Below are 15,129 nucleotides of genomic sequence, written 5' to 3' on the forward strand. Positions count from 1 at the left end.
TATTTGCCTGATATACTAGAGCCTGATGTGAATATCACAGCATCAACTCATTCACATGGTGCTGCCGGGAAGAGATACAGACATAACAGGTGCCAGCGGTTTACTGTGGATGACACTGTTTTTGTCTGTGTGCTTTTGTCTCATCAGAGGACAGATTTGGGAAGGCTGGGAGGGATAGGGTCCATGAGGCCAGAGTGGCCCCACCCGAAGTGCCCACTGTGGGGGGAACGGGAATGGACTGGTCAGAACTTGAACCCTTGTACAGACTTGACGAGCACGCCTACGATCTCAAACTCAACTTCAACGTCAGCCTGGAGGACTGGGACAACTTTTGCGGGACCGTGGACAGGATGTTCACGTTGCTCGGCAACTTCAACCACCAGCCGAACGGGCCCCGCAGCAACGTAATTCCCGGGGAGGGGAGAGGAGGAAGAGACCACGCCCTGGTGTCATCAACGGACCAATCAACCTCAGCCATCTACCTGACCACCCTGGCCACCCCTGCTCTCCTGCTGAGAGAGGCTGGGGCCGAGGTCCTGAGGGAGGCACTGGGGCTGAATGGAGGGCCGCATCGCTCTCCCTCTCCCTCCTCCTCTTCCTCTTCCTCTCCCCTAGTTCCAGCTGAGGAGGGCAGCTCAGACTGGAACCGCGCCCCACCTCTTGTCAACCAGCTCACTCTGCATGAGAAGGAAGAGGATGAGGAGAGCAGGGAGAGAGGTGATGAAGAGGAGAAGGAGTTGTTGAGGAGGCGGTCGTCCCGGTGGAGACTGAACCATGCTCACTGTGACTGCAGTGACTTTGTTCAGGAGGCTGAGAATGGGTTGCCCGTATGACTGCTTGTAAGACCCCTCTCTCTCTGTCTCCCCTCCTCACCTGAGATTTTAGGGACACTGAACCAGCAGAATGCCACCTCTGGCCTGTCCCCCACCCTGACCTCTCATCCTCTTCCTCCTTATGCCACAGCAGCAACTCCAGGCTGATATCGGGATGAGCCTGTCCCTTTAATCCACTGTTGCCCTCCAGTGCTCCAGTCATAACCCAGGCCAGCAGACTGCCCCCTGCTGGCCCCTTCCTGTAATACACCACCACACAACAGACTTCACAAGGAGATCCTCTAGGCTCGAACGCAGCAGCAGTACATGATTATTTTCCTAATGCAGGACTTTGCTTTGGTTTTTGTTTGTGGGGCAGGGAACGAATGGGAGAGGAAAGGAAACTTGATAGATTTTTGATATTCATTGGAATCTTTGAAAAATATTTTGTATTGTGGCCATGTGTACTTTACTTTTAGGTTTTTACTACTAGCTATATTCATTGGCGGTGATTCCATCCCACAGTGCAGCTTCAGTGTATGTGGCACATTGATTTCATGTTTTTTACCCGTGTGTTACTAATCAACATTTAAAAACCCTTAATTCTATTAAATGCAGATGATCAATTATGAGATTGCAGCGACGCGCGCGTACGCACACACACACACGCACACACACTTTCAGTTACAGTGCAACCTGCCTTTGAGAATGGCGGCAAACATGCATGAGTGGTGGTTAGGGCTAAAGTGCAGGTAGGAACTGGGAGAGAGCCATCGAAGTGCCATCTCTTTTCAGTTGAATTACGTTTCTAATGACAAACAAGAGACTTGATATTTATGCGATTCAAATATTTTTGGGGAACTCATTCTCTTTTGTTCTTTTTTCAATTTCAAAATGAGTGTTTGACATCCAGATGTTGAACAGAATAAGAGTTTTTACTAATCAGATTTCTACAGCTTGGCCTAAATAAAGCTTGGTATCCATGGCATTACCTGTTATAAAAAAACAGTCCAATCAGAGAACATGCATTTGAAGACAGTCATCTGATGTGAATCTAACTTGTCCAGTCTCTTTGGTTAATCTGGGAGTCTTTTTTATGAAGTCATCCGTCCAATACTTCATTGACATCATCAAAGGCCTTAGAGAAAGGAAGTGCGCTTGTTTTGCAATCCGGTTTGTCCCAGAGGTGGGCGGGACATAGGTTTGGCAACCCGCTCAGACCTCACAGCAAACCTGACAGTTTATGTTATCTAATACCACGTATGGAAACCTAGGACATGCTGGTTTGTAAAACAAGCGCACCCAGTCATGATCAGCCATAACTTCATGGTCTGAAGACTGTGTACATGTTTCCCTTATCATGTATTCTCTGTAGAAATTAAAATAAATGGAAAAATAAATGTATTTAACGAATGTTGCATTCTTTATAACAATATATGGCTGTTACTAGTCCTTTTGTTTTTCGCTATACATGGTGCTATTGCGGTCTTAACGTATATATAAAATTGCTGCATGTATTTGAATGTATGTTTTTTGCAATTAATGTAAATGTTTAAATATATTTTATAATACACAGAAAACTAAAGGTTTAATTATCTATCAGACACTGCCCTCTCTACTATCTGTGCACTGTTGTTTCACACCTGTAAGTATAGTCTTCTGATATAAAGACCCCCCTAATTTACCTGGAAACTGAATCTCCCCCCAGTAATGTTGTACCATATTGTATGATGTAAAACAAGTCCCTTCTCCACCTGGAAAAAAAGAAGCAACACAACTTTTTATTAGCACTTTGAAAGGGGCTACTGTATGTGAAAGAAGGTTTTATCATAACAATGCCTTGTACAGTTAAATAGATTTATCATACATATATTTTTGTTTCCTTCGGTTTACCAGTGAACAGTTGATAGCGGTAACTAGTTTGTGAATAAAGTGTTGAATGCCAAGGTTTCCTCTTCACTTAATCTGGGGTGTGTTTATTTTTCATCTTCATCTCAGTCCTGCCAACTTTGATTGGGAGACTCTGTTACCAATGCCATATATGACAATGACTTTGTGCACATTCATGCACTGTCTAACATATTTTTCTGGGTTCTGAATAACCACACGTTTGATCTTGTTTCATATTCAGCCAGCAGGGGTCACTGGTTCTTTCCGTTTGGGAAGCCTTAATGACTAGCACATACAGTTTATAATCATGTACATAAGCGTTCTTTCACAGACAGGTTATTTGATGACGGACTCCAGTCCGTGGTGTGTTTACTCTGTTTGGGCACTAGATGGGGGTATTGGATGATTTTTGACACAGATCATCAGAGCAAAATCCAGAGAGGACAGTTCAATTACAGTCCTGTAGGGATACGATTCCACACAACCCAAAGGCATGGTGGAGTTTAGTGGAGGGGAAGGAGGGAGAAACGCCGACCGTCTGACTCACACAGACAGGGCAGGGGTGAGAGGCAGTACTCTGTGCTGTAGTTACGTGGAACTGCACATAGCTGGGAAATCTACTACAACGCACATCTTTTTCCAACTTTTTGCGCATATAATGTGAGGAAAATGGCCGAGACAAGGTACGCAAGTTACTATTGTACAGTGTATTGTCAATGTATGTTTAGATGAACGAAACTAGACGGATACAATTTAACAAGTTTTTCTTCTGTTGATCCTCGTTACAATGTAGCCGCTATTCACTTCTGCCGATTCGTGACTGTCTGCTGTGCAACAGTACAATACCGCTAATAAAACAGGGCTGAAGTAGGCGAATTGACTGGCGATGAAGTTTCAAATTGATCAAAACATTTATGGCAAAACGTTTTGTCTCGGTTTAGCTTTTCGTGCCAGAAATGAAAACGTTCACTACATTTGCAATTCAAAGGTTATGCTATGAAAATTCATAAGAACCAACATTTGTCAAAGGCAATTCGTTATTACAGCGCAATAATATCATGTAGTCAATGAAACGCACTAAAAGTTGATACAGGACACTAACAGGATATAAAAACGAATGCATTGGGATAAATGCTATGGTATTTCAATAATTATATGATTGTTCTGTATCAATATGCATTATATATTGTTGCTCTTTTTTTCCTAGACAGTATTTTTTTTAACACAACATATGCCTACCTGTCCTACATCACGGTGCACTCCACTGCTCCTCATGAGTGTGAAAAAGTAGAACCAGGCAAACCATGCCTCTGGGCAACTTCAACGTTCAAACACGGGAACTAAGGTTTTCACAATGGAATAGATCTAATGGGTTAGTCTGGGGGAAACATGCCTGATCTTGACCGGTTGCATATCCGTGAACAGATGCTGAACGCTACAGGAGAGGGCTGGTTTGTTACAGGACCTTATCCTTCCCTCTGGTACTGTCAGTCAATCGGCCAGTCAGTCACCTCCCATCCTGACTGCCAGGTGCCATCCTTAAAGGTCCAATGCAGACGTTTTTATCTCAATATGAAATCATTTCTGGGTAACAATTAAATACTTTACTGTGATTGTTTTCTGTTACAATGGTCAAAAATAACATTATTTCTTATAAAAGAGCAATTTCTCAAGCAATCATTTTTCAAGTACTGTAGCTAGGTTTCCATCCAATTGGCAACAGATCTTCATGTGAATACTATCTAGTAGAGGTCGACCGATTAATCGGAATGGCTAATTAATTAGGGCCGATTTCAAGTTTTCATAACAATCGGAAATCGGTATTTCTGGGCACCGGTATTTTTAAAACATTTTTTTTACACCTTTATTTAATCTTTATTTAACTAGGCAAGTCAGTTAAATACACATTCATTTTTTCAATGACGGCCTAGGAACGGTGGGTTAACTGCCTCTTTCAGGGGCAGAACGACAGATTTTCACCTTGTCAGCTCGGGGGATCCAATCCTGCAACCTTACAGTTAACTCGTCCAACGCAATAATGACCTGCCTCTCTCTCGTTGCACTCCACAAGGAGCCTGCCTGTTACGCGAATGCAGTAAGCCAAGGTAAGTTGCTAGCTAGCATTAAACTTATTTTCTAAAAACAATCAATCAATCATAATCACTAGTTAACTACACATGGTTGATGATATTACTAGAAATTATCTAGCGTGTCCTGCGTTGCATATAATCTGACTGAGCATACAAGCATACAAGTATCTAAGTATCTGACTGAGCGGTGGTAGGCAGAAGCAGGCGAGTAAACATTCATTCAATCAGCACTTTCTTTGCGTTTGGCCAGCAGCTCTTCGTTGTGGGTCAAGCATTGCGCAGTTTATGACTTCAAGCCTATCAACTCCCGAGATGAGGCTGGTGTAACCGAACGTGCGCTAATAGCGTTTCAAACGTCACTCGCTCTGAGCCTTGGAATGTTTGTTCCCCTTGCTCTGCATGTGTAACGCTGCTTCAAGGGTGGCTGTTGTCGTTGTTTTTCCTGGTTCAAGCCCAGGTAGGGGCGAGGAGAGGGATGGAAGCTATACTGTTACACTGGCAATACTAAAGTGCCTATAAGAACATCCAATAGTCAAAGGTTAATGAAATACAAATGGTATAGAGGGAGATAGTCCTATAATTCCTATAATAACTACAACCTAAAACCTCTTACCTGGGAATATTGAAGACTCATGTTAAAAGGAACCACCAGCTTTCATATGTACTCATGTTCTGAGCAAGGAACTTAAACGTTAGCTTTTTTACATGGCACACATTGCACTTTTACTTTCTTCTCCAACACTTTGTTTTTGCATTATTTAAACCAAATTGAACATGTTTCATTATTTACTTGAGGCTAAATTGATTTTATTGATGTATTATATTAAGTTAAAATAAGTGTTCATTCAGTATTGTTGTAATTGTCATTATTACAAATAATAAAATAAAAATATCGGCCGATTAATCGGTAGCAGCTTTTTTGGTCCTCCAATAATCGGTATCGGTATCTGCATTGAAAAATCATAATCGGTCGACCTCTACTCCCTAGTATCCGCATAAAGAAAATATGCGCATTTTCCCACCTGTGGTGTGTTCCCACCAAATGGACTTTTTGCTGATAAAAATCAGTGTGTCATGTCATAGCGCACACAAAATGTACTTTTCGATTGTACCGAATGCAAATCTAAAATTCAATATGTTTCCATCACATTTTCAACAATACTGATAGTTTTGTCACAACTACCATTGCGTTAGCAAATGTTCCTACTCTGGTCTTAGAAGGTGGTCGACAGCTCGCAGATAGGCCTACAGTAGGTAGGCTGTGCAGGCATAGTCTACACATGATGAGATGATTATGGATAAGAGTGGGAATTGTTTTATTTGTCAAACACAGACAAGCATCGAGCATAATGTCACCAGAATAAGACCCCCATTATTTATTGGAAAGGAGCATCAAGATCACAGTGCACTTTCATCATAACTTACTTAATCTGTAGCCTAATAAACTGCATGGTTTCCCTAGTCGTAGTGGGAGGACCACACACCATATCATCTTGTGAGTCCAAGTTTACTTTGATAGGATGGTTATTATATCAATATAATACACACAATACCACATAATGACAAAGCGAAAACAGAAATACCTTATTTACTTAAGTATTCAGACCCTTTGCCATTAGTCTCAATTGAGCTCAGGTGCATCCTGTTTCCATTGATCATCCTTGAGATGTTTATACAACTGTGGTAAATTCAATTGATGGGACCTGATTTGGAAAGGCACACACCTGTCTATACAAGGTCTCATAGTTGACAGTGCACGTCAGAGCAAAAACCAAGCCATGAGGTTGAAGGAATTGTCCTCAGAGCTCAGATACAGGATTGTGTCGAGACACAGATCTGGGGCAGGGTACCAAACATTTTTTGCAGCATTGAAGGTCCCCAAAAACACAACCACCAAGACTCTTCCTAGAGCTGGCCGCACGGCCAAACACCACAATCGGTGGAGAATGGCCATGGTCAGGGAGGTGACCTAGAACCCGATGGTCACTCTGACAGAGCTCCAGAGTTCTCTGTGGAGATGGGAGAACCTTCCAGAAGGACAACCATCTCTGCAGCACTCCACCAATCAAGCCTTTATGGTAGAGTGGCCAGACGGAAGCCACAGTAAAAGGCACGACAGACCGCTTGGAGTTTGCCAAAAAGGCACCTAAAGGACTCTCAGACCATGAGAAACAAGATTCTCTGGTCTGATGAAACCAATATTGAACTCTTTGCCTGAATGCCAAGAGTCACATCTAGAAGAAACTTGTCACCATCCCTACAGTGAAGCATGGTGGTGGCAGCATAATGCTGTGGGGATGTTTTTTAGCGGCAGGGACTGGGAGACTAGTCAGGATCAAGGGAAAGATGAACAGGGTGAAGTACAGAGAGATCCTTGATGAAAACCTGCTTCAGAGCGCTCAGGACCTCAGATTGGGACAAAGGTTCACCTTCCAACAGGACAATGCAGGAGTGGCTTCGGATCAAGTCTCTGAATGTCCTTGAGTGGCCCAGCCACAGCCCGGACTTGAACCCGATCGAAGATCTCTGGAAAGGTCTGAAAATAGCTGTGTAGCAACGCTCCTCATACATCCTGACAGAGCTTGAGAGGATCTACAGAGAAGAATAGGAGAAACTCCCTAAATACAAGTGTGCCAAGCTTGTACCATCATACCCAAGAAGACTTGAGGCTGTAATCGCTGACAAAGGTGCTTCAACAAAGTACTGAGTAAAGGGTCTGAATACTTATTTAAATGTGATATTTCTGTTTTACATTTTTGATACATTTGCAAAAATGTCTACAAACCTGTTTTTGCTTTGTCATTATGGGGTATTGTGTGATGAGGAAAAATAGCAATGTAATCCATTTAAGAGTAAGGCTGTAAAGTAACACATTGTGGTAAAAGTCAAGGGTTCTAAATTCTTTCCGAATGCACTGTATTTGCACATACCGCCATTTCTAGCATAATTCATTTTACCAATCCAAAAAGATCCCACCATGTCGAATGAAAAAAATATTTGTTGGCATTTATAAAATTGTATCGAAACTTCCTGTTTCCGTCACAGCTGATGTTTGTTTTTATAAGGTAGGACTTTACAAACTGTGGATGGAAACGTGGTTAGTGTCTGTCTGTGAGTGGTCTGAGTGGAGAGGGGAAAACTGCTCTTATTTGGCAGAGAGGTTTGGAACTCTCCTTCTTATTGGTCTATTAACTAATTTACCACCTGGTGATGTCACCATGCAGGCCAAAACTCCATCCCACCAAAACAGAGAGAAATGTCCAATCTTTTCAAACATCTGTTACAATGTCACAGTATTATTCCAACCTCATAGTGTGGAAATGTATGTAAAACAGAAAAGTCTGTTTTTTGACTACATTGGACCTTTAGTGGAGTCACGAGTCGGATGGGAGTGGACATATTTTATTCATCATTTAGCTCTTACACGGAGTCAATTAGCTATTGTTGGGCACATGTTTTAAACAATTGAATCAATTAGAAATCTAAAGATTGGGGTAGTTCAGCTCCACTTGATAGCCTGTAATCAGTTGATGTATAGTAAAGTAGTTAGAGCAGCTTGCTCTACTGAATAGAGATGCCTGTACTCTATAATCATACTTGAAGTGAGTCCAAGTTACACATTGTGAAGACACTGAGCAAATGAAGGCAATGGAAGCACAACCTATGTTTTATTGTGGTATGGAAAAGCCAAAGTTGGATTGTATGATTGTGGTCCGATTTTAATGATCACTTTGTTGTCTTGAATCTTGTCAGACGTTCCTACAAATTGCTTGGTTTTGTTGCCAAAGTTTAAACACCAAGTACTATTGCATGTTCCAATTTGCTATTACTATTATATGAAGTATTCATGTACTATATTTCCATCTTTGTTTTCCACTGCTATCCTGTGGAGAGAGTGAGCATGCGTGCGTGGGAAAGGGACAGGTGCTTATACCCCCCTCCCCCATTACCCATTACCCATGGTTATCCCGGGTGAGCTGAAATAAATAGCCTTTAGGTTCCGACGTCTTTAGTCACTCACACACCCTCCAACACTTGTGTTTATCCATCATCAAACATCTGAAAGCTGTTAGCTGAGTAAAGATATTCTATCATAAAGACAAAAATCATCTTTACTTGGATGTACCGTTGTGGCTGAAGAAAACATCTCATGGGATTTTATAATGGCCTTGTACATGTGTAATATACAGTGCATTCGGAAACTATTCAGACCCCTTGACTTTTTCAACATTTTGTTAGGTTACAGCCTTATTCTAAAATGGATTAAATCGTTTTTCCCTCATCAATCTACACACAATACCCTATAATGATAAAGCAAAAACAGGTTTTCAGAAATGTTTGCTAATTTATTACAAAAAATTAAATGGAAATATCACATGTACATAAGTATTCAGACCCTTTACTCAGTACTTTGTTGAAGCACCTTTGGCAGTGATTACAGCCTCTAGTCGTCTTGGGTATGATGCGACAAGCTTGGCACATCTGTATTTGGGGAGTTTTCCCCATTCTTCTCTGCAGATCCTCTCAAGCTCTGTCAGGTTGGATGGGAAGCATTGCTGCACAGCTATTTTCAACTCTCTCCAGAGATGTTTGATCGGGAGCAGGTTTTCTAAAAGGATCTCTCTGTACTTTGCTCTGGTCATCTTTGCCTCGATCCTGACTAGTCTCCCAGTCCCTGCCACTGAAAAACATCCCCACAGCATGATGTTGCCACCACCATGCTTCACGGTTGGGATGGTGCCAGGTTTCCTCCTTATGTGACACTTGGCGTGTGGACAATTCCTTCGACCTCATGGCTTGGTTTTTGCTCTGACATGCACTGTCAACTGTGGGACCTTATACAGACAGGTGTGTGACATTCCAAATCATGTCCAATCAATTTCATTTACCACAGGTGGACTCCAATCAAGTTGTAGAAACATCTCAAGGCTGATCAATGGAAACAGGATGCACCTGAGCTCAATTTCGTGTCTCAAATCAAAGGTCCTGAATACTTATGTAAATAAAGTATTTATGTTTTTCAAATATTTCTGCAAACCTGTTTTTGCTTTGTCATTGTGGGGTATTGTGTGTAGATTGTTGATGATTTTATATTTATTGAATCCATTTTAGAACAAGGCTGTAACGTCAAGTCAAAGGGTCTGAATACTTTCCGAAGGCACTGTAGGTGGTATTGTGATTACTACTGGCTAAGGCCACTGCTGTTGTAGATTTGTTGTAATGGCTTTCCCTCTTCCAGTGCTCCTCCCCATTCACCTGTCTCTCCACTCTTTCCTTTCACCAATGTTCTGTGAGCCCAGGCACGCCAGGTGTGTGGGACTGTTTTTACTGGTCAGGGTCAGTTTGTGCTGACTGGGAGTTTGGGCCGAAAAGCTGCATTGTTGGGCCACTGACTGCCGGATGAACAGGAGGTAGCTAACCATCGTGGACATCATGGATGACCATTTTAGATGTTGTAAAAAAAAACTTGCCACTTTGGTGTGTCAGTGCAGAGACCTTCTTTACTGGGGTGGTTTGGTGCTGTCTGAATAGTACACCTCTGTGGGGATGGAGATTGCCTGGCTACCCAGACTCCTTGCTCCGGCCAAACGCTACGCCCCGCCCACAGACGTTAGTTTCTTCTCCGCAATGAGTCTGAATCTGAGTACCTCCCTGACCCTTCACCAAACGCAAACACATTAGGGGTTGTCGGATTGGTCCAGAAATCAGTGGGTTGGGCCAGAGCCAGAACACACGTGGGTAAAGTGGCGGTTGGATAATTCGCAATTGGCTTTGATACTCTGATTGGTTAGAGACAATCCAATCGCTGATGACTTTGTTTTGTACAACACCTCTCGTGCCCTTCATCACCAGAAGCAGCTACAATGATGGCAGTGTCAGACTAAAGTATGTGGCAACCGACAGAGCAGCGGAATAATTTAGTGTGCGTCATCTGGCTAAGGGAGACACTCCTCTCATCTCTAGAGCTGTAAGGATGTCTGTCCGAGCTGTCCAGGCCATTAATGAATGATACTGGACTGCTACACACTACAGGCCATTCACCCACCAGTGTCAGAGCACTTCTAAGACCTGACATGTCATGACTTTGTAACAACCCAAGACAATCTAAAGCAACATTTACGGATTAACTGGTTAAGCAACATTGTCAACAATAATATGAATCAACAGTGATTTAGGTCACTCGGGCTTCCGAGTGGCGCAGCGGTCTAAGGCACTGCATTTCAGTGCTAGAGGTATCACTACAGACTCTGGTTCAATTCCAGGCTGTATCACAACTGGCCGTGATTGGGAGTCCCATAGGGAGGTGCACAATTAGCCCAGCGTCGTCCGGGTTTGGCCGGACGTAAATAAGAATTTGTTCTTAATTGACTTGCCTAAATAATAATGAATAATAATAAATAAAATATCAGATGAAAGGCCTGGATCAAACTGTGAATTGAACCCTGAACTGAACTCCAAGAGCCTGGTCAGACCATGTTTCTGTAGTGTGTCTACACCCTTAGAAAGAAAGGTTCTATCTAAACCCTTTGAATGACCTTTTTGGTTCCAGGTAGAACCTTTTTGGTTTCAATACATAACCCTTTCCACAGAGGGTTCTACATGGAACCCAAAAGGGTTAGAAGAACTGTTACCATTCACCTCATGGACTGGCCACCCTTCAGAGCCTGGTTCATCTCTAGCCGTCTTCCTATGTTCCTGCCTTCCAGTGAGTTTTTCCTAGCCACTATGTTCCTGCCTTCCAGTGAGTTTTTCCTAGCCACTATGTTCCTGCCTTCCAGTGAGTTGTTCCTAGCCACTATGTTCCTGCCTTCCAGTGAGTTTTTCCTAGCCACTATGTTCCTGCCTTCCAGTGAGTTTTTCCTAGCCACTATGTTCCTGCCTTCCAGTGAGTTGTTCCTAGCCACTATGTTCCTGCCTTCCAGTGAGTTTTTCCTAGCCACTATGTTCCTGCCTTCCAGTGAGTTGTTCCTAGCCACTATGTTCCTGCCTTCCAGTGAGTTGTTCCTAGCCACTATGTTCCTGCCTTCCAGTGAGTTTTTCCTAGCCACTATGTTCCTGCCTTCCAGTGAGTTGCTCCTAGCCACTATGTTCCTGCCTTCCAGTGAGTTTTTCCTAGCCACTATGTTCCTGCCTCTGCATTGCTTGCTCTTTGGGGTTTTAGGCTGGGTATCTGTAAACCACTTTGTGACAACTGCTAATGTAAAAAGAGCTTAATGAAAGACATTTGATACATGTCAATATTCCAGATTGGAAAACCCCCAGCAACCAACACCGGGGCGAACGTTACTCTAATGACTAGTTATTTCCAGAGACCTTTCAGTTGCTTTAACATTCCCCAAATACTCCTCCAGTCCAAACCTCTTGGCTCCTCTCCCTTTCTGTTTGGTTTTATCACTACCCAGTAGGTGGTTGTCTGGAAATAACTCACAGTATTTAACTGGTCTAACTGGCCCGTACCCCTGACGTGGTGGTCCTTAGGCCTGGGTCCCAGAGTAGTAGTCTGTAAAAACGCCTGCTCATTAAGACGGGCAGAGATGGCCCGGTTTCAGTGTTTTAGGTCATTACCACAGCCAAGGCTTGATGTGCTACATTGACTTTACTCCTGGGCCATGACTGGAAGACCCATGCCAGGAATGTTTACAAAAGTAATGCTTTTAAATTGATGGTAATTTATGCTGTATACATTTTGTGTTTTTGCAATTCCTGATCTTGTTTTTCTTCCAATGGGTTGGCAGTTGGCTCCCAGCCCTTAGAGTGATGACGAATAGGCTATACACCTGTAGATGATGTGATTACTTACCTGCCTGCTTCCTTGTGAATACTCAAAGTACAAAGCAGCATTTGAAACATTTGGTGTAAGGGAAGGATCAGCGGGAAGGCTTCTGTTCTCAACCTTGCATCTATCTCCTGTGCTAATTTATCGGGGTATTTGTGATTTTGGAAAAGAGGTTGGAGGGGAGGAGACTTTCTCACAGTGGGTGTTGGATCAGCACTCTGCTGCAACAAATCTCAGACGAACTTTAGAGTAATTGACATCTCCATGGTAACAGTGTTTGGAGTGGCGGCTGGCTGAGTAGAGGTGTTGACAGAGACCCAGTGTCAGGGACTAGGAGGGTTGTTGATAGGCATTGTGTTGATGTGTTCTGCTGTTTGCTGAGTAAAGCCTCCTTTTGCTCCTGTAAACACAGTCATCCATCACAACACCATGAGAAACCATGTCACACAAGACAGACTTCTTCTCTCCTCCGTTCAGCCCCAAGTCTGTCTTCTCCTGTCTCCAGAAACTTGCAAAATCATCTTTGACCATTTACAGTTTCCTGGTCAGAACAAGACTTCTACTGAAGGATTCATGGTTTAGCCGTTTTCCATGAATAATCGGGCTAAGGTTTATCATCTGCCAGGGATTTTCTGTCAGAGTGTTTGCATACAGCCACACACACACATTCACACACACAATGCATGTGTCTGTGACTAACCTTGTATTTACCCTGGTGTCAAACAGCTCAGTCAACACAGTGGTGTAGCCCAGGTCAGCATGTAAGGCACCATGCCTCTCAGTCTGAATGTAGAGGCTCGTTTTCCTCTCTCACAGTGGAAACTCTGGATGTTCCTTTGTCTCTTAATCACCTGGTCAGTGTTGCAGTAAAAAGGGTCCCCCATGACCCAGGCCCAGCAGACTGACCGGGGCGGGAGGATCAGCTTGCAGGATGGAAAAGGGCTCAGTGGTGGGCACCACAGTGTCCAGCCTGCCTCAGCCCAAACAGCCTTTCCCTTCCTGCGGAAAGGCTGGCGTGTGTGTGTGTGTGTGTGTGTGTGTGTGTGTGTGTGTGTGTGTGTGTGTGTGTGTGTGTGTGTGTGTGTGTGTGTGTGTGTGTGTGTGTGTGTGTGTGTGTGTGTGTGTGTGTGTGTGTGTGTGTGTGTGTGTGTGTGATGTTTAGAGCGGGTATAGGTTGGGTGAGACAGACAGATACAAAACAGTGACCGCCACACTGTCTGTCAATATATCCCACCGGTGGTCAATTACACCCTGTCTCTACCAGCAGGTCTTATAGTCTTTGTGTGTGTGTGTGTGTGTGTGTTATGGATGTGACAGTGGGTGATGGAGAGGGTCGTGGTATTGCAGCTGTTCTGGTTGTCCTGGTGTTTGCACATGCTAACCTCTGTGTAACCCAGGACTGGGGCCCCGTGTCTCCCAGGGGAGGGCCCCTAAGGACGGTCATTAGTAGAGTGGATATGGGCCTGAAGCCTAAAGGAGAAGGCCAGTGGAAATTAACGATAATCTCTGTCGTTGTCTGGGTTAATGAGTGCTGGGAGCTGCTGCTCAGGAATGCCCATGGTCCATCCATCCATGCTTTTGTTTAATGGATCCCAGACTATGGGCTGGGAAAATCCACAAAGAAGAGGTATGATTAACCTACAGTAGAGCCTAGAGAATGAGATATGGAGGAAGAATGGGCAATCTGAATGGTTGTGATCAGTGGCGATGCTCAGCAGTATCCTAGCGGTAGACACTAGGAGTGACAGGAGATGCCCTTAAGTCTTTGCACTACAAATCTCCTTTCGTAGGAGTGAGCTACTCTGCACGCACACACACACACACACAGCCGCTACTTCAATCAAGTCATGTCCCTGGGAGCTCGTTCAGGAGACTTGTAAGATCAAAGCACCAGAATACTTTTAACTCTACAGATTAGTTTAAAAAGTATCAGGATGCAAATTACCAGCAATTAGGCCTAATTAAAACCATAACTATTATGCAAATCATGACTGTTGGGGAAATTAACAATGGGACAATTATATTCAGCAAACAGAAAAACAACGGAAAACCTCATTTTACTAATTGCCAGTAACAGAATAAAATTGCGGCATTGACTGGTGTTCACAGTATGCGTGCACACAGACAGACTTATAGTTGTGTGTGTGTTGGCGGGATGTGGGGGGTCTTTAAAGAGCAGAGCAAAGAGGAGGTAACTTTAGCTGTTTGGAACAGATGAGCTGGCTGTGTCCAGTCAGTCAGCCAATGGGTTTGTGGTGATAGGATCACTGGCACCAGCAGCTCTGAGACCACTGGACTCCTGCCAGACTCTCTCTCTCTATAGAACAGACACCATGAGGACGTTCACCCTTACTCGTCACTCCCTTTATATACAGTGCCTTTCGAAAGTATTCGGCCCCCTTGAACTTTGCGACCTTTTGCCACATTTCAGGCTTCAAACATAAAGATATAAAACTGTATTTTTTTGTGAAGAATCAACAACAAGTGGGACACAATCATGAAGTGGAACGACATTTATTGGATATTTCAAACTTTTTTAACAAATCAAAAACGGAAAAAT

The 15,129-nt window shown here is 43.5% G+C and overlaps 2 protein-coding genes across 7 annotated transcripts in view; both read left to right on the top strand.

The window, feature by feature from the left end:
• Window positions 1–2,771, top strand: part of LOC112232642 (extracellular sulfatase Sulf-2) — a 203,512-nt gene extending 200,741 nt beyond the window's left edge. For all 6 annotated transcript variants that reach the window (XM_024399821.2, XM_042299428.1, XM_024399820.2 and 3 more), the window contains one exon: window positions 148–2,771. In XM_024399821.2, the coding sequence (XP_024255589.1) occupies window positions 148–178 (31 nt within the window). In that variant the 3' untranslated portion in view covers window positions 179–2,771. The remainder of the gene's footprint in view (window positions 1–147) is intronic.
• A 452-nt stretch (window positions 2,772–3,223) lies between these two features.
• arhgap46b (Rho GTPase activating protein 46b) overlaps window positions 3,224–15,129 on the top strand; it is a 95,262-nt gene continuing 83,356 nt past the window's right edge. Inside the window, exon 1 of the mRNA XM_024399815.2 lies at window positions 3,224–3,385. Within this exon, the coding sequence (XP_024255583.1) occupies window positions 3,372–3,385 (14 nt within the window). The 5' untranslated portion in view covers window positions 3,224–3,371. The remainder of the gene's footprint in view (window positions 3,386–15,129) is intronic.

This window comes from Oncorhynchus tshawytscha, linkage group LG16 (assembly GCF_018296145.1).
Source record: "Oncorhynchus tshawytscha isolate Ot180627B linkage group LG16, Otsh_v2.0, whole genome shotgun sequence".
Lineage (NCBI taxonomy): Eukaryota > Metazoa > Chordata > Actinopteri > Salmoniformes > Salmonidae > Oncorhynchus > Oncorhynchus tshawytscha.